The following is a 27622-nucleotide window of genomic DNA, read 5'->3' as shown; positions in this document are numbered from 1 at the left end:
AATAACATATCAATTTAAGAACAGTGAAAAAATAATGAAATCTAAATGTCATCTTAAAATATTCAGTAAGTGCAAAAGAAAGGCATAAAGGAGAATTGAGTAAGGGAAAAGACATTAAAAATCTATACATAACTATTTGAGAAAGGAAGTGAATTAGGACTTATGAGCGAATAGTAACCTTTGAGACCCTTCTATACCCCCTTTCTTTTCTATTCCCATTTGCCCCCTAATACATTTCAAATTTTATCTTGGAGATTTGGGGAGCTTACCAAAATTTTATCAAGCTGGCTGTAATATTGCAACTGCTGTATTATTGCATGGCTGTAATATTGAACTGCTCCTCAAAACTTTTCTTATCATTTTGTCTTTTAGTCTAATGGTTTGAATATGAAAAAAGAAAATAGGTTGTATTCTTTTCCACTTGTTTTGCAAAGAAATCAAAGATAATCAAGAAGAATCAAACCCAGTGTTGTTAACTTAATGGGATGCTCAGGATGTTTATTGTTATTAAAGTCATTAATAAAGGCACTATTTTTTTTTCAAATTTACTGTAAGTATAAGATGACACATCCATATTTCCCTGTTGCTTTTTACCAAATGAGCGTTAGGGTGAGGACGGGTAGAACAGAAGAAAAATAAAGGAGAAGGAGGAGGGAAACGGGGGAGAAGGGAGAGAGAGAAAGAAAGGAACTATACCAATGACTCAGAAGTCGACATGTTCTCTGGAGAAACCCCTTTCATAATCATTCTCCCGCAATCACTAGTGTACAGAGAATACACATTCATTGCACAATTAGCTCTAGCAGAGACCTTCTCCTGCAGCATATGATGTAGCTTCCCCCACATGAATTTCAACTGATCTTTCCCTAGAACTTTTTCATATATATAAAAGAATACAGTTATGTAACATATAGCATCCTTTTCATTTTAGAATATTAAGCACTGAAAATATTATTGTGTAGTGGAGAATAAACTCAGTATAAATTCAGGTTTCATTTATAAATGTGGTTTGATTCATTTGAACAGAGGGTGTGTTGCAAAGTGTTTTAGATGTGCATGGGGCCTTCCTAATGAAATAAGTGTCAGTAGAAAGTAGTTGGAAAATGAGCACCAACTCCAAAACTGGGTATAATGGATCATTTAAAAAAATTAGTTGTAGATGGACAGAATACCTTTATTTTATTTATTTATTTTAATAAATGTGCTAGGCAAGTGCTGTACTGCTGAGCAGCGCCAGTATAATGGATCTTGAAAACAAATCATTGTGTCCATTGTGTTTGAAGTACTAAAAGGATTAGTGGGTAATGAAAGTCAGACTGTCGATCTATAAATATTTTGTATAAAGCTTCACCATTTGATGTGTGAGTGTAGGATAAGAATTGAGGGAGTTTAATCATGCAAAGCTTTTAGATCTCCTTTGAAATTAAATCCTAGGTTTTAAGGAAGTTCAGTTGTTTTTAGCTCTAGCTGTGACAATTTTGTCTGTGACGTGTAATATTGAGAATGCATTGAAGATAAAAAAAATAAAAAGGAAAAAAGAAAAAAATCAATTTTGTTTGGATAGTAATATAAAACCAGAAAGGTTACCAAGACTGCTCTCATAGCTAGAGGGAAGTCCCATATTTACAAACTACAGAAAATATGCTATTCCTTAGACTTAATTCTTTGCTAAGTATTCCTAACTATAATCCACTCAAGATTACACAAACAGGTGGGTGTAGTTCGGGGTTGAAGGAGCAATCAAACAAATATTTTTCTTCTTTATGATATAATTGTTGCCTGTGATTGATTTACTATAAATGAAAATAGGAAGATTTGAATTTTGGATTTTTCAGAGTGCCTTTATGTGAGCCTTTTTAATTTTGAGAATATATAATGTTTTCAACCCCGTTTGCCTGCCAAGCAAAGCCTTAACTTTGTATCTCTCCCTGGGGCTTTTGTGACTTGTTTAGCTGATATGCTTGACACAGGGAATTGAAAGTGGGCAATGTAAGTCATAATAACTCAAATCTGAGTTCTGTAGACAATGATGTAGCTCTGTTGATTGACAGCATTGTGTGCAAGCACTTAGGCAACTCTAAGATGCAATGCAAATATAAATGTTCATATTTTATTACTGTTACTAAATTTTCACAAGAACTTATTCTCTTTATCCTTTTTAAAGTAAAATGTGATGACTTGATACAATAAAGATCTGTTTTTATTCTCTATAAAGCTAATCCTAAAAAGAGTGATCCAGTTTAGAGGGGGTGGGGAAGTATTCTAATGATGATTGAACTATAGCCATTTCTCAATTACCTGAGATGCACCAAAAATTCCATACAGGTCATTCTTTTATATGTGTATTTCTCTAAGGATGGCTTTTATGAAAATATTGCTGCAGAGGGGAGGGGAGGAGGGTTAGTCTAAGTAGGTGTTCCTACTCTTTATCAAATATTCATTCCCAGAACCACCATTTGACCCAGCTCTCCCACTCCTTGGCTTATACCCAAAGGACTTAAAAACAGCATACTACAGGGATACAGCCATATCAATGTTTATAGCAGCACAATTCACAATAGCTAAATTATGGAACCAACTAAATGCCCTTCAGTAGATGAATAGATAGGGAAACTTTGGTATACATACACAATGGAACATTATTCAGAATTAAAAGAGAATAAAGTCATGGCATTTGCAGGTTAATGGATGAAGTTGGAGAATATAATGCTAAGTGAAGCAAGCCAATCCCAAAAAACGAAAGGCCGAATGTTTTCTTTGATATGAGGATGCTGATTCATAATGGTAATGGGGGGGGAGCATGGGAGGAATGGAGGAACTTTAGATAGGGCAAAGGGGAGGGAGGGGAAAGGAGGGGGCAAAGGGGTAGGAATGATGGTGGAATGAGTTAGACATCTTTACCCTAAGTACATGTATGTAAGACACGAATGGTGTGAAAATACTTTGTGTACAACCAGATATGAAAAATTGTACTCTATATGTGTAATATGAAATGAATTGCATTCTGCCATCATATATAACAAATTAGAATAAATAAATAATTTAATAAAAAATACAGTATTTAATGGAAAGCCAAAAAAAAATATTCATTCCCTGAATAAATAGCTCAACCATCAACAGAAAATCAATAATTTTACTATTCTGTTATTGACTTGTCTATTGCCAAGTAATTCTGTCCTATGAAAATTGCTGTTGTGTAGTTGTTATTGTTTAAATGTTTTTTAGTTGTCAATAGACCTTTTAAAATTTTATTTATATGTATGCAGTGCTGAGAATCAAACCTCCCACACTCTAGGCAAGCACTCTACCACTGAGCTACAACTTCAGCCCTATTGTTATTTTTATGAATATTTTTTATTAGTTGGGGGCCTTTTGGAACATTACCATTGATTTAGATCAGTAGACATGGTCAGATATTTACATCTCCCTATAAGTTGTCCTTTGATAGAGTTTGGAAAGATGGAGTGAAATTTATAGTAGAACTTGAAGATTGATCTTGAAAAATTGCTCTGTGCAAATGCAAACTGAATGAATTGTGTTTCATACTGAAAGAACTGGGGAAGAGAGAAGAAAGTAGAAGAATAATCTTTTTTGCTTAGTGGAAATTCTTAAGCAAGCTATAGTTAAGCTCTGTACCTGTAACACATAGTGACAAATCTGTTAGATTCTTAAAACAAATTATACCCAGTCCTATAATTTTTTCTGACTTATGTAATTTTCCAAAGAACGCCAATGTTTAACACATTCGTGATTTTTTTCCAAATCAATAACAATGAAAGGTAACAATTCTTTTTAACATCTATCATAAGTAGTAGCTAGAGCATCATCTTTGAAGCTTTTCTCCCCACTCCCCTTCCTTTTTGGGAAAAAGTGAGTTTATATATATATATATATATATATATATAGTTGTAGTTGGACACAATACCTTTATTTTATTTATTTGTTTTTTATGTGGTGCTAAGGATCAAACCCAGCACCTCACACATGCTAGGCAAGTGCTCTACCGCTGAGCCACAATCCCAGCCCCAAAAGTGAGTGTTTTCTTTAGGATATCCTCAATGTTTTCATTTATCCTTCTCACCAGTGATATTACGCATGAGATATTGACCAACACTCTATATCATTGATCTTTATGTCTTTATAATTTTAAAAATTCCTCTCCACCCAGGAAATTATCACTATTTCCCTTAAGGGTCAACTCATAGTTTCCCATACCTTTTAGCAATTAAATTACTGAGCCACAATATGTAATTATATAAGAATTTGATTATTATCTATCTCCATTTACCACCACCATCATTGTAAGTTCCTTGAGGTCAGGATTCTTGTCTGTTTAATATCCCATACCCTAATATGTTGGCACTAAGTAAATAATTTTGTATTTCTTTATATATTTATTTATGAGTCTCAAAATAACTTCAAATATAATATTCTTCTTGAATTGTTCCTAATCTTTTTATCCACCACTCCTACCTCACACCCCACTGAGATATGGGTTTTCACAGTACATGTCAGTGGAAATAGGAAAGTAATTTGGGTAATCAACCATATATCCAGGTTTTCTGGGACATCCCCAGTTTATGCCAATTTTCCTGGCATAACTATTTGTAAACACTCCCTTTATTCTCAAAAGTATCTCAGCTTGACCTGTAATTCAGATTTTCACCCTCTATAGAAACTGTTTCAGTACTTCATAGGGCCATATCTAGCATTTTTTTTTTTTTTTTTTTTTTTTACCATTTTTTGAGTTCTTTGAGGACAGACTCAGTTCTGGTTTCTCTTCCTAACCCTGGGGCTTGCCAAAGTGTCTGTCACTCAGTGACAATTATTTTGAATGAAAAGACATTCTTGCTATCTTGTCCCAAGAAGTTTGCATATAAAACACACACGTGCACACGCACACACACACACGACACTTACACATGTTTTCAGAAAGATAACCAATATTTTTCTAATAATCTTCTTGCTTACAACTTTAAATTGTAAACACAAGTTTATTTCTGCTAAGTTGTGTGTTTCTTTTCTATTATATTAAGTGGCAAACTTTTGCAATTATAAATAGTGATTTTAATAAGGGTTCTCTATCTTTGTGGGATTTTCCATAAATTTAAATCTCTTATTGTATGTCTTCATAAACATTAGGAAAGTTTTCACACCTATATCAGTGTGTGTTTTGTTTTGCTTCTGGGTACTGGGAATGGAACCCAGGTCTTTACTCATGCTAGGCAATCATTCTATCACTGAGCTGCATTCCCATCCCATCAATGCCAAGGTAAATAGAGCTAAATACTGGATAGTAGATAAGGAGAAATGTATTCTATGTCCCACTAGCTAAGAGAGATGGAATTTGTCTTTTAAAAGTACCTTTCATTTGCCAAAAGTGTACATAGAGTCCTTTAAATAGTTGCTTTCAGTGACTTTGGAGCTTTGAGTAAATTTAAGAGGAAAATCTCTGTCCTTTGTACACCAGAAATGATTATTTTGGGGGGTGTACCAGGACTTGAACTCAGCAGCATTCGACCACTAAGCCACATCCTCAGCCCTATTATGTATTTTATTTAGAAACAGGGTCTCACTGAGTTGCTTAGTACCTCAATTTTGCTGAGGCTGGCTTTGAACTCGTAATCCTCTTGCCTCAGCCTCCCAAGCTTCTGGGAATACAGGCATGCTCCACTGCACCTGACCAGAAATTATTTTTAAAAGAATAAAAGATAGCAAATGAAAAACTTATTTGGAAATGAACTTAGTAATAAAGATTTATGGAAAAGGAAGAAGGAAATGGGTGAATGTGTTTGGTTAATTCATTAAAGGGATTTTGTTAAGTCAAAAGTAATAGTGTAATCATTACAGAAGTCATTACATGCTGACTGAATGTCAGTTCTGATGTGTCACTTCTATATAAATATATTTCCAAGTGTGACTCCTAAAGTAATCATGCAGATATCCATGCCATTGTTATAACTATTGGTGGCTTTTTTTCTTGTAGGCATAAATGGAATTCAGATGTAACTGGAAATTCCCAATATACTGCTTAGGTAGATGACTTGGTGTATAATAATGAGCACAGCTGGTGCCTGAGAATCTTGTCAGTACTTACAGGTTTTCCTCTTTTATATAGATTAAGAACCTACAGGGGCTAGGGATATAGCTCAGTTGGTAGAGTGCTTGCCTTGCATGCACAAGTCCCTGGGTTCAATCCCCAGCACCAAAAAAAAAAAAAAAACCAAAAAACTTACAGTGTTTCGTTCACTTTTCTAAGCACTTTCCTCACTCATCTTATGTAATCCTTACAATTATGTGAGATGGCTATCAATATCCTCATTTCACACACATGAGAAAACTGATATTCAAAGAGAAGAAAACAGGTTATAATTGAAACCTGCCAGGAAAGATGAGGTAGGTGAGAGGAGTTTGTAAATAAAAGTAGTCCCTAATTCTCTTCTGTAATTAATATTCTTTTTAAAATGTTCTGGTTTATCATGAAAGTTGTGTTGGTTTTCTCCTTTTTAAGTGATGGCTTCTTGGTCTATTGCCCAGGCTGGCCCCAAACTCCTGGGTTCAAGCAATCCTCCCTCCTCAACCATCAGAGAAGCTGAAACTAAAGGAGTGTACCACTGTAGCCAGTTTTCTCCTTTTGTTTACCAATTATAATAAATAAAAGAGGCTGCAGTGGGGTACAGTGTTACATGCCTGTAATCCCAGCTACTTGGGAGGCTGAGGCAAAGGATCCCAAGCTTAAGACCAGTGGGCAATTTAGCAAGACCCTGTCTCAAAATTAACACTTGTAAAGGGCTGGGGATGTATCTCAGTGGTAGAGTGCTCCTGGGTTCAATAACCAGTATCTCAAAATAAATGAACAAATAAATAAATAAGACTACATACATATTCGAGAGTATCTGCATACCACCATCTACATCTGGAATATGCCTATTTGTTACTCTTACAGACTACTTCAGTTGTATGAAAGCAATTTTAATCATTGTTCAGTCTGTTTAGTTGATGGGATTCCTGATATTTTGCAGAGTAATGCTAAATAGGAAATGCTCTTCAGGAGTGGATTTCAGCCTTAGCCAGGGTATGCTGAAGAATCTAGAAACACTTCTCTCACAGAAAAGAAGAAAAAAGTCTTTCCAAGGAGATACAAACACACACACATGCGAGCGCACAACACACACACACACACACACACATGTGCACACACCCAGAAATACACATACTTTTCACCCTGCTGAAATGCATTGTTTTTCTTTCTCAAACTTATAGTGACAAATGAAAACTTTAGCTGTATATTTGTATATGTATATGTGGAAATTACAACATTACTGCCAACACTGATATTTTGTCTAGAATTATTAGAATTGAAGACTATTTTTAGTGTAAAGCAAGGCTAATCATTGTAAGCAGAAAAATCAAATGACAGAGAATCTGTAGTTTCTTAGGAAGAAACGTTTCTATTAGATTCTTTTTCAGAAATTTACTAAAGATGATTGTGGCATGTGTTTATTTGTAGGGACTGGTAACATCTGAACATACCAAACCAAACAGGCAAATTTTTGCACCATTGCAACCACATTTTACCACAGAGGAATGCCACTGTACAAGGATTCCAGGCAGGCTAAAAAGAAAAAGAGTTGATTAGACCTCAGACTATCCACTGAACGGGATGACGGCCACAGCTGCAGTGGAGACACCAAAAATGGAGAAGAGTGCCTCCAAGGAAGAGAAGCAGCATCCAAAGCAGGACAGTACCGAGCAGGGAAATAATGATTCTGAAGAGTGGATGAGCTCTGAGAGTGACCCTGAACAGTTGAGCCTTAAGAGCAGCAACAACAGCAGCTGCCAACCTGGAGATGGTCAACTGAAGAGAAAGGAGATGCCCTCCAAGCCACACCGCCAGCTCTGTCGATCACCCTGCCTGGATCGTCCAAGTTTCTCCCAGAGCAGCATTTTACAGGATGGTAAACTCGACATAGAGAAGGAATATCAAGCCAAGATGGACTTTGCTCTAAAGCTGGGCTATGCTGAGGAACAGATTCAATCAGTGCTGAATAAACTGGGTCCAGAATCACTTATAAATGATGTATTGGCAGAGCTTGTCAGACTTGGGAACAAAGGTGACTCAGAAGGGCAGGTCAACTTGAGTCTATTAGTGCCCCGTGGGCCTGGCTCCAGAGAGATTGCAAGCCCTGAATTGTCTCTTGAAGATGAAATAGACAATAGTGACAATTTGAGGCCAATTGTCATTGATGGAAGTAATGTGGCTATGAGGTAAGACTAGTGATTTTTTTTTCTCTCTTAAGAAAAAAAAAAAACCTGTCCTAAGCTCATATAAATTGTATTCCTTTGAAAAGAAGCCCTTAGTTGTTGTCTGTGTCTTGTAGACAGAGTCTATCATAATGCTGTCCTTGCTTTTTCTCTTTCCTTTGAAATTGCTACAAATTTATTTTCAGGTGTTTTGAAATCAGCTCTGATAATCAGTGATGCTTCAGAGGAGTCATAGCCCTTTAGCTCTTGGGGTCTGCTGTCACATCCTTACTTAGCTAGACTAATCCTGAAAATGCTGTCTTCACAGTTTCACTTGGAGACTTACTTACTGTCAGCAATGCTCAATTGCTCTTCTGCCAATTTTGGATCCCCTTGTCTGTCTCTGAGACTCCTTATGATCTGACCTTTTCCTCTTCCCATTTGAACACACCTATAATACTTATTGCATTTATATCATCCTTTTTAATGGTCTCCATATAAATTATGCTGATTTATAGTCCCTTTCCTGATACTCATTTCCCAACCTAAAAATGGCCTCCTTACCTTCATACTCTTCAAGTTGAACCATCTTCACAAAGGTTTTCCTGATTTTTATGATCTCATCAATTATCTCTGAGCTACAATTCCTCCAGTACACTGAAGAATAGACCCCAAAGATGTCCAAAACTTAATCCTTAGAACCTATGAAAACATTATCTTATGTGAGAAAAGGGACTTTGCGGTTACATTTGTGTTAGGATCTTGAGAGAAGGAGATTAATCATCATCAAGGTGAATCAATGTAAGCACAAGAGGTCTTTATTAGAGGGAGCAGCCGGATAAGAATAAGTAATAGGAGATGCAATGGAGGAAATAAAAATCAATAGTATAAGAAAGGGGCCAGTAACCAAGGAATGTACATGGCCACTAGGAGCTGAAAAAGACAAGGAGATAGATTCTCCTCTGAGGCCTGCAGAAAGAATGCAGCCTTGTCAACATCTTGATTTTAAACTTCTAACCTCTTGAACTATAAGAGAATAATCAGTATTATTTTAAGCCACTAAGTGCCAAATACTATCAGCAATGAGATACTAATATAGTACCAATAGTGCCTATATATGTTATTCTATACTCTTATGTGATTTTTTTTTTATTTCATGTCAGAGAGCCTCACTAATCCCTTCTATTTCCCAAGTGAATTGTCATCCAACCTCGGCTTAAAATGCCTAATAATCAGGATCCTACTTCCCATCAGGTCCACCATTGCTTGATGGATTCACTTGCATTCCTTAAATCATACAAAACCAGAACAAAATAAAAGTGTCAGTCTGGAAAGTTTTAAATTATATTACCCCATTGTCTTTGAGGGTGTCAGTCTAGAAAGTTTTAAATCATATTATCCCATTGTATTTGAGGACAAGGAACTTGCTTTATGCATCCCTTATTTTTCCTACAACATGTGGCCCAGTATCGGGTGCTCCTAATGAGATACAAGAAGTAGAGGTGGAAGTTAAGTCTTAAGAATCATACCATTGGCTGGCATGGTGGCACATGTCTGTAATCCCAGCAGCTCAGGAGGCAGAGGCAGAAGGATTGTGAGTTCAAAGCCAGCTTCAGCAATTTAGTTATGCCCTAAAAAATTTAGCGAGAGCCTGTATCAAAAATTAAAAAATAAAAAAGGCTGGGGATGTTGCCCAGTGGTTAAGACCCTGGGTTCAATCCCCAGTACTGAAAAAAAAGGAACCGTACCATTTCTATCTACAGGAATAGCTTGGCAGGCTATCTGGAAGTACATTTTAGTATATAGTCATGTTTAATCCACATAGCAACTTTATTCTACAGATTTGAAAACTGAAACTAAAAAGTTTAAATGATCTCTCTTAATGTACATAACTAGTAATTAGCAAAGGAATTACTATAACTTAAGACTTCAGGCTTTGAATGAATGAAAGACTGACATTTATGAATATCTATTTTATGCCAGGTCTTTTTTTTAAAAGAGAGAGAGAGAGAATTTTTAATATTTATTTTTTAGTTTTTGGCAGACACAACATCTTTTGTTTGTATGTGGTGCTGAGGATCGAACCCGGGCCGCACACATGCCAGGCAAGCGCGCTACCACTTGAGCCACATCCCCAGCCCTATGCCAGGTCTTTTTGCATATGTAATTTAATCCTCACTGAAAATCCCACCACAATGGACTAATTCATTTCATTTTTGGAGGTGAGGAGGCTCGGGGTTTAGAAAGATTAAATAACTGTCCAAGGTTATATAGGTAATAAGTATCAAAGCTTAGAATCTGACTCTAATCCTCTTTTGATACAGCATCATGCAGTATTGTGTGGCCATTAATGTTATTAAGAATATTTGGCATTTCTACTAGTAGCAGAGAATACATTTACAGATTTTTTAATTTTTAAATCCTGATGGCATCAACACAAGGTGTATAAAGCAGACAAAACATCATCCCTGTTTTAATGAGGGGAAACCAGAAGTATAATAACAAGAAAGCTAAATGACCCAAATATAGCACTACAGCAATCAAAATGATGCAGTGGATCAATTAAAAGCAGAGGATGATTTTTTTACTCAAAAGTGAAAAACAAAAGAAGTATCTCAGCTCTTCTCCTAATAGTCATAAGCTAGAGTGATTCTTAAGGTTAATGGGTATATGACCTGCCCAACTTAATCTCTACCCACACCAGACCACCCAGAACACCAGAGACTGGGCCTATTTCCCAAAACCTGCCCTTCTTAATGGGTTTTGTGTTTTAGAGTTGAAGATAAAAAGAAACCAGATTTCTTAGGGATTTTGACTTTATGGTGATATAAGATTTTCCTTGTTCAATGATCCCTGAGGATGAAGGACATTCTATAGTTACTTTGTTTGGAAAGAATAGTGAAGAGATTAATTACATAGGTGATTAGTTTGAACATATCTAGTCTGTGCCAGTAGCAAATTATGTCTTGATGTGTTGCTTTGCTAAATTAAAGGTACTTCACATGAGTTTAATAAAGCAAAAAAAATTACTACTCAACTTTACTTTAATAGCATATTAAGACAGTACATAGTGGACCACATGATTTCTTTAGTCGCCAACTATGAGCTGGGCATCATGGCACATACTGAATTCCCAGCTACCTAGGAGCCTAAGGCTGGAAGATCAAAAATTCAAGGCCAACCTGGGAACTAGTAAGAACCTGTCTCAAAATAATTTTTTTTTAAAAAAAGAGCCAGTGATGTAGCTTGCTGGTAGAATGCTTGCCTCTCATGTGTGAGACCCACAACTCAATACTCTGTACCAGGAAAAAAGAAGTGTTGCCAAATCTGTCCTTGTTAATGTCTTTCTTATCTGGCCAGGTTACTTACCTACAGATCCCACTTATTCTCCAATCACATTTCACATGGTCAAAGTTCAGTGCTATAATCCACTTATGAATTCAGTACTGTTCTTAATCTAGTTTTCCCCATTAGCTGGCTATAGCTTTACCATGAGATTTGTATTTCTTATACAAATTACATGTTAATATCTGTTGTTCCTCAGCATGTTGGATAAGCCTATGTTTAAATTATGATACTTTGTTTGCCATTGATGGCATTTGTTTAACATTTGAAGTGGTGTACCTGTGATTCACATACTGTGAATATGCTAAGATATGTGCTAAGATCCTAAAGGGTCCATTCATTCTGAGAGCTGTTTCCTTTGGGAGGAAAAATCCAATTCAGAGGAATTGGACTTTGAAATGTAAATGGCACTGGATTCTTTGTTAAGTCTGAAAGAAGCTTAAATATTTGAACCCTACTAAAAAATTGCAAGGGAGAAGCCAGCTATGCAGAATTTTGCTTGATAGCCTGGATATGTTCCAAAAGCAGTTTACAAGACAAAGTGAGGAGTAGTTTCACCAAGATTCAAGTTTCACTGTGACTGCAGGTTCTGAGCTTTTTAGCCTTTTTAAATTGCAAAATGACCTTTTATATGTTTGGGCAAAAATGGGTTATCTTGCAAGCATTACTTTATTGCTTTCTTTTTAAAAATAAATCCATTCCTTAAACATTCATTGGGCACTAAACTTTGCATACTGAACTCTTTTGTAGGTCTTCCTTGCTACTTTGATTAATATTACCTTCTGATTCTTACTGGGCATTTCACAGTATGTATCATGGAATGCTCAGTATGTACTCATGGAATGTTCCAATGGCATAATTTTTAACAATTCTCAGTATGTAAAGAAATTGATATAAAAATCAAATGTATCAAAATATTGGCAGTGTTGTTTCTGGGTGGTAGTAAAACAGTTGGATCTTCAGGGTTTTCTTTATATTTTATACATTTTCCACATTCTATGCCATAAGCATATACATTTCTAATGATACAATATTTAAAACAAAGAATTTGGAAGTATAAAATATAAAGTTGTAGTATTCAAGAAAAAAAGTTATTCTTGTATTTATTTCTGGACCTAAACAATGTTTAAAACAAGATTATAGTATTGTAAAGCCAAACAAAATGAAATTTCATCCCCTTCCTCTAAATTACCTTTCTAATGATACTTTTGGTGATTTTCCCAAGTTCTGGTTTTTATTTTTCTTCCAGTACTGGGAATTGAACCCCATGCTTTGCACATGCTAGGCAAATGTTCTGCTACTGAGCTACATCCCCAGCTCTTTTTAAAAATCAATTCCCTGTCTTTTTATTAGTTCCTTTTAGTTATGCATAATATTGGGGGAACCATGAAATGAATCTGACCAAACTTTACTATGCACATATATGAATATATCACAGTGAATGTCACTTTTATGCAAACCATAATGCACTAATTTAAAAAATACTACAAATAGATAGAATAAATATCAGTAGATTAGAGGAAAGGGAACAAAGGGAGGGAGGAGGGGAGAGAAAGGGAAGTACTAGGGATTGATGTGGAGCAAATTATATTCCATCCTCACGCAATGAATGTCTAAATGAACTCAGCTCTTTTTTTTAATTTTATTGCGAGACAGAGTCTTGCTAAATTGCCCAGATTAGCCTTGAACTTTTAATCTTCCTGCCTCTGCCCCAGTAGCTGGGATGACAGGTGTGCAAATTCACACATGGCTCCTTTGTTATTCTTTATATTTACCATCACTATAGTGGGGAAAACTCACAAGTGGACATCTTCCCTATCTGTCTGTTTCATGTTGGGTTTATCCAATATTAACCCTATAAATGCTGGGCTTTCTCATTAAACAATTTTTAGAAGCAATCATTGGTAGCTGTTTCCAAAACTGTCTTGGAGTGTATTGGCAGTTAAGTCGCGGGTTCGTACTTAAGTCGCGGGTTCCGTGCGGGCCACCAAATGCCGCAGTCTGGCTGGGCACAATCAGGAGCCACTTGTCAAAAGAAACTAACTTTATTTTTAGAACCACACACGCCAAACAAAACAGCCTCAGGAAAAATCCTCAGAGCCTCAACTGCCACCACCGGCTTTCCACAAGCCTCTCTCTCCCACACAAGCTTCTCCCCACCTCCCACAGTCCTCCTGCTCTTGAGGCCGATTGGCTGGGTCACGTGGGCGGAGCCAAAAAAGTCCCCCAATGAGCAGCTCCGTGGTCTGAAAGGGCAGGGAAACAGCCCAATGAGCATCACTGCAGAGGAGCCAATCAGCTAGATGTTGCTGGGGCCGCTGTGAGCCAATCATCAGCCGGCAGCTGGAAGTTTGCTGGGGCCCCTTGGGCTGTGGCTCTCAACAATGTACCCCCATTTTTCCTTAAGTATTTTTGACTTTGAGTAGAGTAATATAATTGCTCTGTGGTAGTCACTGAGTACTTTTAAGATGGCTAGCATATGCTTAGAAATGTTAACCAAATCAGTTAATAAATTTTTGCAATGTGCCAAAAAAGTGATAAAATAATGGGAAGTCTTGCAGTGCAAGTATTCATGAGGCTCATGAGATTATATGTGAATTCACCCAAAGGGAAAAATATGTGTAATTAGAGCTAATTTCTGTTGGAGCTGAGTAAGAGTGCCAGTAAGAAAGAGAAGAATCTAACATGAGAAGACCCATCATATTGTCTTTTTTAAAAAAATAATGTTGATACTAGTCTCTAGATTTTTTAACATTTATTTAGTTGTAGATGAACACACAATATCTTTATTTTTATGTGTTGCTGAGGATCAAACTCAGTGCCTCACACATGCAAGGCAAGTGCTTTACCACTGAGCTACAGCCCCAGCCCCGCCCCCCATCATATTGTCTTAATGTGCCTACCAACAAAACAGTTCTTGTCTCTTGATTAGTCTTGTTTAACAAACAACATCCACTTGATTTTGATAGAATTGGTGCTTGTATGCCAATTTGTTTTTCCACTGGAGCAGTTAATTAACTATAATTTAGTGTGATTTATGTATATGTTAGAGCACCTGATACCATGCTAAGGGATCATCATTTTCACAGCCAAACTAGACACAAAACTGGTACACAATTTTTGAGTTTTGAAGATGATGGCAATAGATACTATGCATCTTTTCCCTATTTTTCTACTAATTTTCCTTCTTCCAATTTCCATTCAGAAATTGGAAGAAATTGGCCTTTTAAATTTGAACAGTGTTTATTCCTATAAGTAATTGTGATAGAATTTCATCTCTTATTATATCATTTCTGGTTATAAAAGAGTGCTTGGTTTTTTTGAGGGAATTTTAGAATTAGGGAAAGAAAATAAGTCACTAATAAACATCTAACACATAATGGTAATTAATGTTTTATGTATCTCTTTCTAGTATTTTTCTAAGTTTATATATGGATTTTTTCTGCAAAATTGGTATTACAAAATGGGCACTGTGACACTTGTCTATAGACCTGACTTCTCAGGAGCCTGAGACAGGAAGATTGCTTGAGCCCAGGAGTTCAAGGCCAACCTATGCAACACAGCAAGACCCCATCTCAAAAAAAAAAAAATTAAGACCATACTCATATGTAATCTCAATGCCATATATCCTTTCTTCTCTTTTATAGAATTTTATTGTGAATTTTTCTTATACCTTAAATTTTTCAAAAATATGATTTTTAGTGCTTTATATTTAATTAAGCAAATATATGTGATAAACATTTTCTGTCAACATTTCTGTATGTATCTTTTTCCTGTCATGTTATTTTTAAGCTTAATAACTCATCTCCAACTAATCCTCCATGTAACCCTCTGGTAAAGCCTCCACTGTTTTTCCATCTGTTGTGAATATCTGAATCTTTGGGAAAAGTTGGCAATAGAAATAGTGAGAAAATGAAAACAATAATAGGAAATGGTCACCAAGGCTACTATAGGAGTGGTTATTAACCATCTGTGGCCTTCTGTGAAGTTTATAATGTGGCAATATTTGTGACAATTTAATTTTTAAAAGTTTGATTTGCTCTTTTAAAAATACATTCTTTGGGGCTGGGGTTGTGGCTCAGTGGTAGAGTGCTCACCTAGCCCATGTGAGGCACTGGGTTTGATCCTCAGCAGCACATAAAAATAAAGTCATTGTATCCATCTACAATTAAAAAAAATTAAAAAAATACATTCTTTGGTCTATAATGCTAATCCCAGCAATTTAGGGGACTGAGACAGAAGGATCACAAGTTCAAGGTGCTGTCTCAAAGTCAAAAATAAATTTAAAAGGTCTGGGGGTATAGCTTGGTGGCAAAGCTCAGTTGTAAAATCCCCAGTACCCAAAAATTGTTGTGAAAAAAAAATAATTTTTGGCATCATCAAGGAATAAAAAATATGTGTTGTTAATCCCTTGATGTTAATCCCTTGGGCTTTTCAGTGGTTTTTTTGTTGTTTTTTTTTTTTTGTTTGTTTGGGGGTTTTGTTTTTATTTTTTGTTTTTTCTATCTGTTGTTAATCCTCTTTCCTCTTATTCTCTATTTGTTCTAAAGTCATGGGAATAAAGAAGAGTTCTCCTGTAGAGGAATACAACTTGCTGTGGATTGGTTTCTAGATAAAGGCCACAAGGATATCACTGTATTTGTGCCTGCTTGGAGAAAGGAGCAATCCCGCCCTGATGCACCAATTACAGGTATTATTTCAAATAAGACATTTCTTGTCATCTATAGGCAAAGCTAGCAAGAGAGTTTAGAGAGAAGCTGATGGTCCCAGTTTAGATTAATATTTTTCTAAGTTGTTAAGTATACTTTAAATGTCTCTTCTTAAGTATATTTCTTAAACGCTCACTAGATTTATTTATATTTTTCATTTCTTGCAGGACTAGGGATCAAACCCAGAGCCGCACATATGCTAGGCAAGTGCTCTACCACTGATCCACATTCCCACCCTTTAAGGGTAGTTTTGATAAAGTTATCCATATAAAACCATCATTGTTTGGTGGCATGTAGTAGTTAGAGATAACTTCAATTCAGCAAACAATAAAGCTCATAGTTGAAAAACTGCTTTTCTATTTGATCATAGACTTCAGACTACAGAGGTATGAATCTGACTATAAACATGACTGAAATTTTCAAAAAACTAAAGAAACTGTGAGAGACAATGGATCTCATACTGTACCAGAGAAGTGATTATGGGATTGCAAAGTAGGAGGTAGAAAGTCCCAAGACAGAACCAACTTAACCATGAAGCATAGTAAGCTGAAAGCCTAGGGCTGATGATATTTCTAAAGTTCCACAAAAATATTTTTATTTTGACATCAAAAGAAAAAATGAATATGATATTGGATGTATAATAATTTAACTGAATTATGGTTGACTTTATACCAATGTAGTTCTAAGATTAAATTTTGGGGCTGGGGATGTAGCTCAGTGGTAGAGTGCTTGCCTAGCATGCACAAGGCCCTGGGATCAATCCCCAGTAACAACAAAAATTTAAAATAAACTGAAATTTTTAATATTTCTTTATGGAGAATGGAGTTCATGAAGGCAAAAGTGCCCAAGGTCTTCAAAAGTATAAATGTAGTCTTCTTAGTGGCAGTAAAGTGTTACTATGTTCATTTACAATGATAAATGCAGTCAAAAATTCCTTACAGAATTTAAGAGCATATAGACCCCAGTCCACTGAGCATTAGGTCTTGCCCATTGTGCCTAATGAGAAATTCCAGTGAATGGCTGTCTGATCTGTGTGTGGAGCTGTCTGCTATCTGCTGAACAGGCTTCCAAGCCTCAGTCTGAGATCATATACTGGCCCTACTCAAACCCAACTAAAAAGCTTTCTCTCCTCAGCAATCAAAATTCCAAAAAGAAAGGGGGTCAGTACTCAAATTCTATAGCCTGATTTTCCACCTGAGTTTTGTCCTTCCTTCAAGCAGAAGCCAAAAATGTAAGTCCTTAGGATTGATGCTTTATTTTCCTCCTGACAGACATATCCTCAACTACTGCCCTGTTTTCTTCATCAGCCCAAAAGCTAGTGCTGGGGTAGGGGGTGTAGCTTGATAGTAGAGTAATTGCCTAGAGGTTTGAGGACCAGGGACCAGGGTTTGATTTCCAGAAACACACACACACACACACACACACACACACACACACACACACAAATAGAGGCTGATCCTTCAGCCAAAGTGCAAAATGCTAGGATAGCCAGGTGCAATAGCACATGCCTATAATCCCAGCAACTTGGGAGGCTGAGGCAGGAAGATCCCAAGTTGAAGTACAGCTGCAGAAACTTACCAAGGTCCTGTCTCAAAATAAAAAGTAAGAAAGGACTGGGGATGTTGCTCAGTGGTAGAAGCAACCCTGGGTTCAATCCCCAGTATGACAAAAAAAAAAAAAAGAAAGAAAGAAGAATGTAGGATATCAATCAGTGTTACTACTCATTCTTCATGGTAGTTTTAAAAACTTAAATGTGACTGAATCCAGTTCCTTCATTCTATCTGAAGGAGGTGACTTTATCTAAGGTCACAATTCAATTTTGATATCATGGCCAGAAATTGAGCCCACTTGCTGTCTTAAGGATAAATAGCGTATTCATCTAACTCTTTTATTTGTAATTGTAATATGGGGATAATGGTGTTAAGTTCCAAACATGATTTCTATTCTGTGGCATATAATCATATTTCAACAGATCAAGATATTCTACGTAAACTGGAGAAGGAAAAGATTCTTGTCTTCACACCATCCCGAAGGGTCCAGGGCAGAAGGGTTGTCTGCTATGATGACCGGTTCATAGTCAAATTGGCTTTTGATTCTGACGGCATCATTGTATCCAATGATAACTACAGAGACCTTCAAGTTGAAAAGCCAGAATGGAAGAAGTTTATAGAGGAGCGGTTGCTGATGTATTCTTTTGTGAATGACAAGTGCGTTTTGTTCCAATAGGCTCTGAATAGCCTATATCCATGTTACTAGTAGGAACAGATTTCATTTCATTTCAATAAACATTTATTGAACACTTATTGTGTACCATGCATGATGCTGGTTGCCATGGAGATAAAAGACTAAATGAAAAACAGGACTCCCACCCAAGGGGTTCAAAGTATAGTGGAAAAGACAAAAAAAAAAAAAAAAAGGCCACCCAATGTGTTGTGATAAGCACTACAGTTAACTTTTATTTTTAATTTGTCCATGTGAAGTGATAAGAGAAAGCTTCCTAGGGAAGATAACATTTGAAATGAAGTTTACAGATAGAGGAGGGAGGGCTGCTGGACACAACAGGTGTAGAGAACAATATGAATAAAGCTATGAAGGAGTGAACATGGGTGGCATGTAGGGGGAACCCAGCAGCTATGCCAGTATGGTTGGAACATATAATCCATGGAAGAATGATGCACAGGGAAAAATTATTCTTTCTATGTGATCCAGTAGGAATGAAAGGCAGAAATGCTGGGTTAACAAAAGATAGACTTGAGGCAGGAAGGACAGTTAGAAGGCTGTCACAATAGAACAGAGAAGAGGTAATGAAGGTCTGAAATTCCCATAAGAGGTAGCATAGGGACAGAAGGAAAGACATTCACCCATTGCTTGCTTGCTTTCAGATTTATGCCTCCAGATGACCCTTTAGGACGTCATGGACCAAGCCTTGAAAATTTCTTAAGAAAGAGACCTGTCGTTCCTGAGCATAAGAAGCAACCATGTCCTTATGGTGAGTACCTATGTGCAGAACTGAGCTCTGTTCTAAGGGAATACTTTTCTTTTCCATATTTCCCTTTCAAATGGGAAATCTTGGCTTGTCCATTTTCTGTGAGATAAAGTTCTTGTCTTCTTGTACTCTCAGTTAAGCATTTAAAGAAAAACCTTAGAAACTGCTTGAGGAAAAGGAAACCAAATTGAAGGGAAAACTAGTTGCCACTCATTAAAATAACACATGTGCTTTAGTGCTTAAGGACCAAACATTGTTGTGGAGAACAGAGAAATGCAGAAACCTACCTGACTTCCTGAAGCAGAAAAGGCAATACCAAATTGGGTTTGGCCCAAGAAGAACATATCTCTCAGGCAGGTTACTGAACCTTCTGTCAATTGGGAAAACTCTGTTCTTCTGATCTGTGCTTTCCAGTTGCCAAAAACTTTATTTTCATTGTTTTTTCTATTTTTTAGTACAGTTTTCTACAGTATATTTGTACTTTACCCAAGTCCCTCTGATACAAAGTATATGAGCCTAACTGCAATATGGCCTGCTTGGTCTGAGATTATTTTTGATGTTTTCTCTTTGTTTGGGGGGTGAGCATTTTGGTTTTTTTTCCTCAACATTTAAATCACAGAGTATTTCCATACCCTGTAACTCTTCATTACAATGATCTTATAATAGAGACATAATTATGAAGCTTGTTTACAGAAGGGGAAAATGAGGCTCAGGGGGAAAGTGTCATGTACTAAGGTCACACGGCCCAGTGAGGGATAGGGCTATAATTGAAACTTGGGTTCTACTAGCCTCCAATCCTGTGTTCTTTGCACTGTACCATACTGCCTTCCTTTACTCTAGGCCGCCTCAGCATGCAGATTATCCCTAGGCCAAGTTGCACATTACCAGAAATGCAAGACTGTTCAACTGCTCAGCTGATTCCTCCCCAGCTTTTCACTTGCTCCCTCTCATCTCAGTGTGTGATGCTCCTTGGTGTTGTCTGTCTCTCATCTTTGTGGACAGTTAATTTTCTGCCTTAACCTCAAAGTGTCTGATCATAACCTGGGTGACCAGTTTATTACAACAGTTTCTGGCACAGAGGGTTACACCACTATGAGAGAGAGTCTTAACCCAAGGCATTATTTTTCAGGCAAAAAATGCACCTACGGCCACAAGTGCAAATACTACCATCCGGAGCGGGCCAACCAACCCCAGCGTTCGGTGGCTGATGAGCTCCGCATCAGTGCCAAACTATCCACAGTGAAAACCATGAGCGAAGGCACCCTAGCCAAGTGTGGTACAGGGATGTCTAGCGCCAAAGGTGAGATAACCTCAGAGGTCAAACGTGTGGCCCCCAAGCGCCAATCAGATCCCAGCATCCGGTCTGTGGCTGTGGAGCCTGAGGAATGGCTGTCCATTGCCCGTAAGCCTGAGGCCAGCTCTGTCCCCTCACTTGTGACCGCCCTAAGTGTTCCCACAATCCCACCCCCCAAAAGCCATGCAGTGGGTGCACTCAACACCCGTTCGGCCAGCAGCCCAGTGCCAGGATCCTCTCATTTCCCCCACCAGAAGGCCTCATTGGAGCACATGGCCAGCATGCAGTACCCCCCTATCCTGGTTACCAACAGCCATGGGACCCCTATTAACTATGCTGAGCAATACCCAAAGTTTGAGTCCATGGGGGACCATGGCTACTATTCGATGTTAGGCGACTTCTCCAAACTGAACGTCAACAGCATGCACAATCGAGAGTACTACATGGCTGAAGCAGACCGGGGGGTGTATGCTCGGAATCCCAATCTCTGTCCTGACAGCCGCATGAGCCATACCAGGAATGACAACTATTCTTCTTACAACAACCTGTACTTGGCTGTAGCTGATGCCCATCCTGAAGGCAGTTTGAAGCTGCACCGCTCAGCATCTCAGAACCGTCTTCAGCCTTTTTCTCATGGTTACCATGAAGCCTTAACGAGAGTGCAGCGCTATGGCCCAGAGGATTCCAAGCAAGCCCCCCACAAGCAATCAGTTCCCCACTTAGCTCTACATGCCCAGCTCCCAGCAACTGGAGCACGATCCAGCTGTCCTGGAGACTACCCCATGCCTCCCAATATCCATCCTGGGGCAACTTCACAGTCAGGCCGTGCCCTGGTGATGACACGGATGGACAGTATTTCTGATTCTCGCCTCTATGAGAGCAACCCCATGAGGCAAAGACGACCTCCTCTGTGCCGTGAACAGCATGCCAGCTGGGACCCGCTGCCCTGTGCAACTGACTCCTATGGCTACCACTCCTATCCCTTAAGTAACAGCCTCATGCAACCATGTTATGAGCCAGTCATGGTACGGAGCGTGCCTGAAAAGATGGAGCAGCTTTGGAGGAATCCTTGGGTTGGAATGTGCAATGATTCCAGGGAGCGTATGATCCCAGAGCACCAATTTCAGACCTACAAAAACCTCTGCAATATTTTCCCTTCTAACATCGTTCTTGCAGTGATGGAGAAGAATCCCCATACAGCAGATGCCCAGCAACTGGCAGCCTTGATTGTTGCCAAGCTTAGGGCTGCACGTTGACATGACAAAGGACTTGTTCCTTTATACACATATGAATATTAATGCTAATAATACACTAATACTATGATCATAGTAACTAATAATTTGCATTGCGCTTTAAAAGTTAGGAGTGTTTACATCATTTAAGCGCATAACGACCCTGTGAGGTAGGTTTTACTATAAAGAAGGCAGCTGAAACTCAGTGAGATTAAGTGACCTACCAAGGTCGTGCTGCTAGCAAATGACCAAGTCAAGACACACACCCAAGTCCTTTGACTCCAAGTCCCCTGTCCTTTGCACTGCACCATGCAGGTAATGGAGGACAAAACCCAAGGGGAGAGGCCTAAATGCAAGAAGCCCCGAGGGATTCCATTACCAGTGTTTTCAAAGTACGGATAATATATCCAATTTGAAGAGCAAAAGCATCAGGATCAGATCATATGTTGAATTAACCTTTTATGTTTTTTAAATAGAAACATTTAAAGATATTTAAAAGTAAACACATACTTTATTGCATGGATATTTGCTAATTCACTCTCTTTATTAATGAAATTATAAGGTCACATTGAATCTTCTAGAGCTATATTTAAAGCCTACTGTTAGCAATTATATTGCATGTATGAATATATATATTTGATTTTTGATGTGTGTATGTGTGTATCTCTGGTATAAATTTTTATATAGTGATGAGAAGGTAGACTGTACATAGTCCTTAGTCTATATCTGTATAGATCATGAATCTGACTTGATGATTTTGTCACGTTTCATAGTTTCAACTAGATTGAAAAGTAAAATTAAATGCCAATATTTGAACATTGCTTTCTTAGGCACCAGAGTGAACCAGCTATATTTCCTTTGCACTTTTTACTTGCCAATGTTTATTAACAGTTCTTAACTTCCAAGTCTCTTCACCTCAACAAATTAGGGGACAGGTTACAGCCTTCTGCAGAGGAGATATTGGATAAGCTCAAGTTCCACACATAGTATATGTGTACTACACAAGCGCAGAAGAGTCTGACCAGAACTAAGGGACTTACTTCCAGAGTCCACTCCCCTTATCCCAGGAAAGATGGCCAAACCCATGTGGCATTAAACGATGAATACAAAAGCTTCACACAAGGAGGGACTAATGGATGCTTTTTGGACTTCTGACCTATGCAGTATTCAACATCACAGGATAAAATGTAATGGAAGACAGTGCATAGCCATGTAATCCACTTTCTCCTGCTGTTCACCCTTTGGGCAATAAGGTCAATCACCGGTGGAGCAGAATTTCTTTAGGAAACAAACCAGGGGATTTTCTAAGTGGAAAAAAGACAGCTTCTAAAGGGGATGCTGCATTTTTGCTAATTGCTGGCTCAGTTATGCACTTCAAATCCCTGCAAAGAGGGTGCACTTGCCATTAGATAATTCTTAGATGCATCACTAAAGAAGATGACTTTGGGGTTGGGTGGCACCATTTGCGCAATTTGTATCTTGCTCAGGGTGGGAACCTTTGTAGCTAAATGCCTCTAGAAGAGGTGTTTATTGGTTTTTTTAAGCTGCACTAAATGAACCCCCTTTTTGAATCCACTGTATATTTTAACATTTTGAACCATGACCAGCTCACTATTTCTTGAGCTGGAAATTGCTAACTTCTATGGTCGTTTTTTCATGAAAGTTGAGAAGGCCTGGCCTTGGCCTTTTGTTTCTTCATGAGAAGGTGTGACACTGCCTATAAATGTTTCTTACTGTGAAACACTCCGAATGTGAGGCTGTAGTCAGGGTTGTTTCTGGTAGTTTGACAATGGCTTGCATGCTGCTTTCTGTCTCTGTCCAAGTTGATCAACACTGCATCTTAACCAATGCTTTCTTCACTTAACCACAGCTTCACATTCATCTCCTACCCTCTAATCTTCCCATCCCCCAGCATACTGATTAAGTGTAAAAGTATTTTTTCTATCAGATAGGTCCCCAGAGAGTGACAGTTGCCACTGCAGACCTTGCTATTTCATACACCACCACTTTATACCTTCAACTTCTTGGACCTTCTAAATCTGCCCCATGTCTAAATCAGGGTATTTGACAATCTCAGATTATCGCAATGCCTTTGTGCTAGTTCATCTTCCTACCAAAAATCATCAATGGCACTGCAGTCTCCACTAGCTGCACAATTGACAGGGAAGCACAAGATTAATCTTGTCAGCTGCAATTCATCTTCAACATGTTCATACTTAGTACTCAAAATATTGTAAGCTCCTCCCAATACAGGAAATATTTTTAAGGAAGCATATGTATTTCTTATTTCCTAAAAACAATTGTCATTTTTCTCCTTTCATAAAATGTGTATGAACCAAAGTGGCTAGGAGCAATGCCTCAAAAAACCAGAAATGACCTTTTGTTGATACAAATTGTATCTCTTTTTTTTCCTGACTGTATAGAAACAAATGTACAAAACTCATCTTAAACTAGGTTTGGTACTGAATTTTCACCATGATATCTGTGGCACTGTGTGTCACAGGGAAGTAACCCAGGGGTCGTGAGGGAGCTTTTATTTCCAAAGGGCAATAGTAGTTTATAGACAAAGACAATTTTTCAAGGCCTCTTTATTATTAGGTGCACAGCTATTGTGTGTCCAATTTCAAGCATTATATTGCATAAGTTCTCTTTAGGCTATTTAATGTGTCCTTCAAAAGGGGAGTTTGTGTAAAAAGTGTCAATGTTAGTGAATCATCTGCAAGAATCTATAATGGAGCTGTACAACTATGAATGCGCAAATCCAAGCTTGGCTCTTAGTTAAATTATAGTAGAGTGACATTTTCTTTATATTGGAGGTCTGCATACTTCTTGACTTTTCCATTTCTGTCTATAATTATAAAAACAGCAAATAACAAAGAGCATTGGGACCCCCTCGGCTCCCTTGATAATAACAGCCTCCTTCATGGGGCTAAGCATGTGTCCTTCAGGATACTTACCTCCAAGCACTTAGCAGGGGTTACTGCACAGTGTTTTGTGTGATTTTCAAGAAACAGTATATTTTGCAAGAGGTGCTTTGTAATTTAAATTCTCTCACTGATTTTTCTGACCTCATAGCAAGTCTGTGCCTGTTCAGGCCTTAGATTTTGTAGATTCTGTGACTTTTTTTTTTCCTTTTGTGACTTTGTTGTTGTTTTCATTTTGACCTTAGGACAAATGTGACCCTGGAGTAGCATGGTCAATTCAGGGTACCCTTTCTATAAGACAGCTCAAAGAGTAGGAGCCTTTTCAAATGTAACATTGAACCACTGCACTCTCTTAAGGTCCCAGGTATAGAAGGGAGAATGATAGATATGACAGATGCTTATGGAAATGGTCTACAAAACTTTTCTTCTTCGAAATAATGAAACATACAGCATGGTTTTCTCCCCTCCCTCTTTCTTCCTACCCCCTGCTAGTTTTTAGGAGAATACTTCTCTAAAATTCATTTTTTCTATTTTGGAATAAATCATCTTTATATAGGAATTCAATCATTGATGTCCATTAACCTTTGTCACTGAGTTTTCTTCTAACACGGAAGAGTTCATTTTGAGAGGCACTCAGTTACCATTCTATCTATGTTGTAAGTATGGGACTTTGTACAAAATGCCCTTTTTGAGGGCCAACAATTTCAATACACTTTGTTTTACTCTGTGAACCAGGTCTGGATCTGCACAGGGAAAGTAATGCCGAGCTGTCCAAAGAGCCCTGCTCAGGTCTCCTCCTAACCTTTTTCTGCCTTCCCCAAGTTTGCTTCTCCTCAGGTCTGATACTGAGGAGTGCATAGTCTTCAACTGAAAAGGCACTAGTTATCATTGGAAACCAAACCAGTACATTTCTGGAACCTGCTTATCTAAAGTAGTCAATGCCTTTGTAAAGACTCAGCATATTCAATATCTATTGTATTATGGCTAGCTATATACATAGGCAGATTGACTATTTTTAGTCCTGGTTTGTGTATCATTGAGCTATAGCAGTTTGCTTTATCCATTTGTGGGATTAAACAATACTGTTTAATGGTTGTAAACTTTTATAAAACCTCTTTGGGTTTCTTGTTTGACCCAAACATAATGTAAGTCTCAATGACAAAATACACAGAGCCAACAAGAGGTGAGTGAAATATATCCCTTCCCCAGTTTTGTCTGCCCCTATAATGCATGTGCAGTGCTTCATAATATGTTCTCATTAGCATGAATATGCTATGACTATTTCATAAGGTTTCAATTTGTTTCACCTATAATCGTGATGGAAAATGCTATATTGTTGACAACAATGAACTGTAACCACTCTTATTTATTGCATAAACTATTTGTCTATTAATCACTAAGGACTCTTTCTTTAAGAACATTAATGACAAAAATCATACTCTATATATATATATATATATATATATATATATGTATTCCAGTTTGTTTGTAAAGTATGAAATTTCTGTCCCTGTGACCTGCATCTTGAGATGCATCTGATTTTTACCACAGTAAGCATGGTCCCTCTAACTGTGGAAGTCCAACACAGTTCCTAGACTAACACTAGATTATACGCTATTTGTTTAAATAACCATGCTGTTTCTCAAGTCCTTCAGACTTTGCCCTTCCTTTACTCCTTATTCTTATTAGTAAAGTTTTGTCATTGAAGACCCAATACTAATATCACCCCCTCAAACAAGCTTTTCATAGGGTAGTGCTGGCTTCTACTGCTGGGTTAAAAGCAGGCTCAGCTCAGACTTATTTCTATATGTTGCCTATAGTTTCTCCCTGAATTGCTTCACATCCTCAGAGACATCATCTACTGAGCCTTAACCAGAATATCAGAGCCAAAGGGGGCAAATCACCTAACTGAAGGAGCTCAGGTGCATCAACCCCTTCTCAGGTTATTGTGCAGAAAATGAGACTTCAAAAGCACTGAAGAGATTTGACGGAGGATGAACAAGAATTAGTAGTAAATAGCAGGACTGGATATCCACAACCTAATAACTTCCAAGCCAGTAAGCCCTTGGTCACAGGTTGTCCTCTCTTCCTTCAGGCCTTCCTGGTGCCTCCTACCCATTCCCCATCCCACCCCAGGTCAGTCTCATTCTAAATGCAGAGGTGACTACAAGTGCTACAGTGGAGCCCAGCACTAGGGGCCTTTGCAAGGGACTATTGGTGAATTCGAAAATCTTGTTTTAAAATCATACTCCATGAAAATAAGAGTACAACTTTCCCCAGCCTCTTTTTTGTTTGTTTGTTGCTGCCTCCTCTAACATTCCTCAGGCATACCTGTATCAAGTTCTTAGTACCAAATAATAGCCTGACCTATACGTAGCTAGAAGAGGAAGAAAGAGTTCCTGTCCTGAGGAACTTGAACTCTGGTGGGGGAATGAAGTATGCTCAAAGAATAAATTAATACATAAAGACTTCCTGAGCAAGATAGGGAGGGTGGATCTGATTAAACCACAATATATGCATATTTGGAAATGTCACATTGAAACCTATTATTTGGTAAAATTAATATGGCTCAATAATTATTTTAAAAAAGACTTTCTCAGAGGAGAGTGGCAGCATGAATATGGGAAGACTGTTAAAAACAATAAGAATTCCAAGAGGGGACAATTCAATGTTCAGTGCTTCTTCCCTAATCACACATGGAAAATCAACTGATCTGGCCAAATCACTTTCTAGATCACCTTTCTGGCCTCATGACCTAACAAGCCACATCACCATGTTCCAATTATCCTGGACCCTGCTATAGTGTCCCAACCATGCTGTTTCTCAAGTCTTTCAGACTTTGCCCTTCCTTTACTTATTATTCTTATTAGTAAAGTTCTGCCATTGAT

General features: G+C 37.9%; 1 protein-coding gene across 7 annotated transcripts in view; it reads left to right on the top strand.

Moving 5' to 3' along the window:
- The window catches only part of Zc3h12b (zinc finger CCCH-type containing 12B), a 308449-nt gene extending 282856 nt beyond the window's left edge, over positions 1 to 25593 (top strand). For all 7 annotated transcript variants that reach the window (XM_015501666.2, XM_048797188.1, XM_048797187.1 and 4 more), the window contains 5 exons: positions 7511 to 8268; positions 16140 to 16279; positions 18271 to 18505; positions 19181 to 19287; positions 20414 to 25593. In XM_015501666.2, the coding sequence (XP_015357152.1) occupies positions 7664 to 8268; positions 16140 to 16279; positions 18271 to 18505; positions 19181 to 19287; positions 20414 to 21834 (2508 nt within the window). In that variant the 5' untranslated portion in view covers positions 7511 to 7663 and the 3' untranslated portion in view covers positions 21835 to 25593. The remainder of the gene's footprint in view (positions 1 to 7510; positions 8269 to 16139; positions 16280 to 18270; positions 18506 to 19180; positions 19288 to 20413) is intronic.
- The last annotated feature ends 2029 nt before the right edge of the window (positions 25594 to 27622 follow it).

Source organism: Marmota marmota, unplaced genomic scaffold (genome assembly GCF_001458135.2).
Source record: "Marmota marmota marmota unplaced genomic scaffold, marMar, whole genome shotgun sequence".
NCBI lineage: Eukaryota > Metazoa > Chordata > Mammalia > Rodentia > Sciuridae > Marmota > Marmota marmota.
The sequence above is the reverse complement of the archived record's forward strand: the minus strand, read 5'-3'. Positions and strand labels throughout refer to the sequence as shown.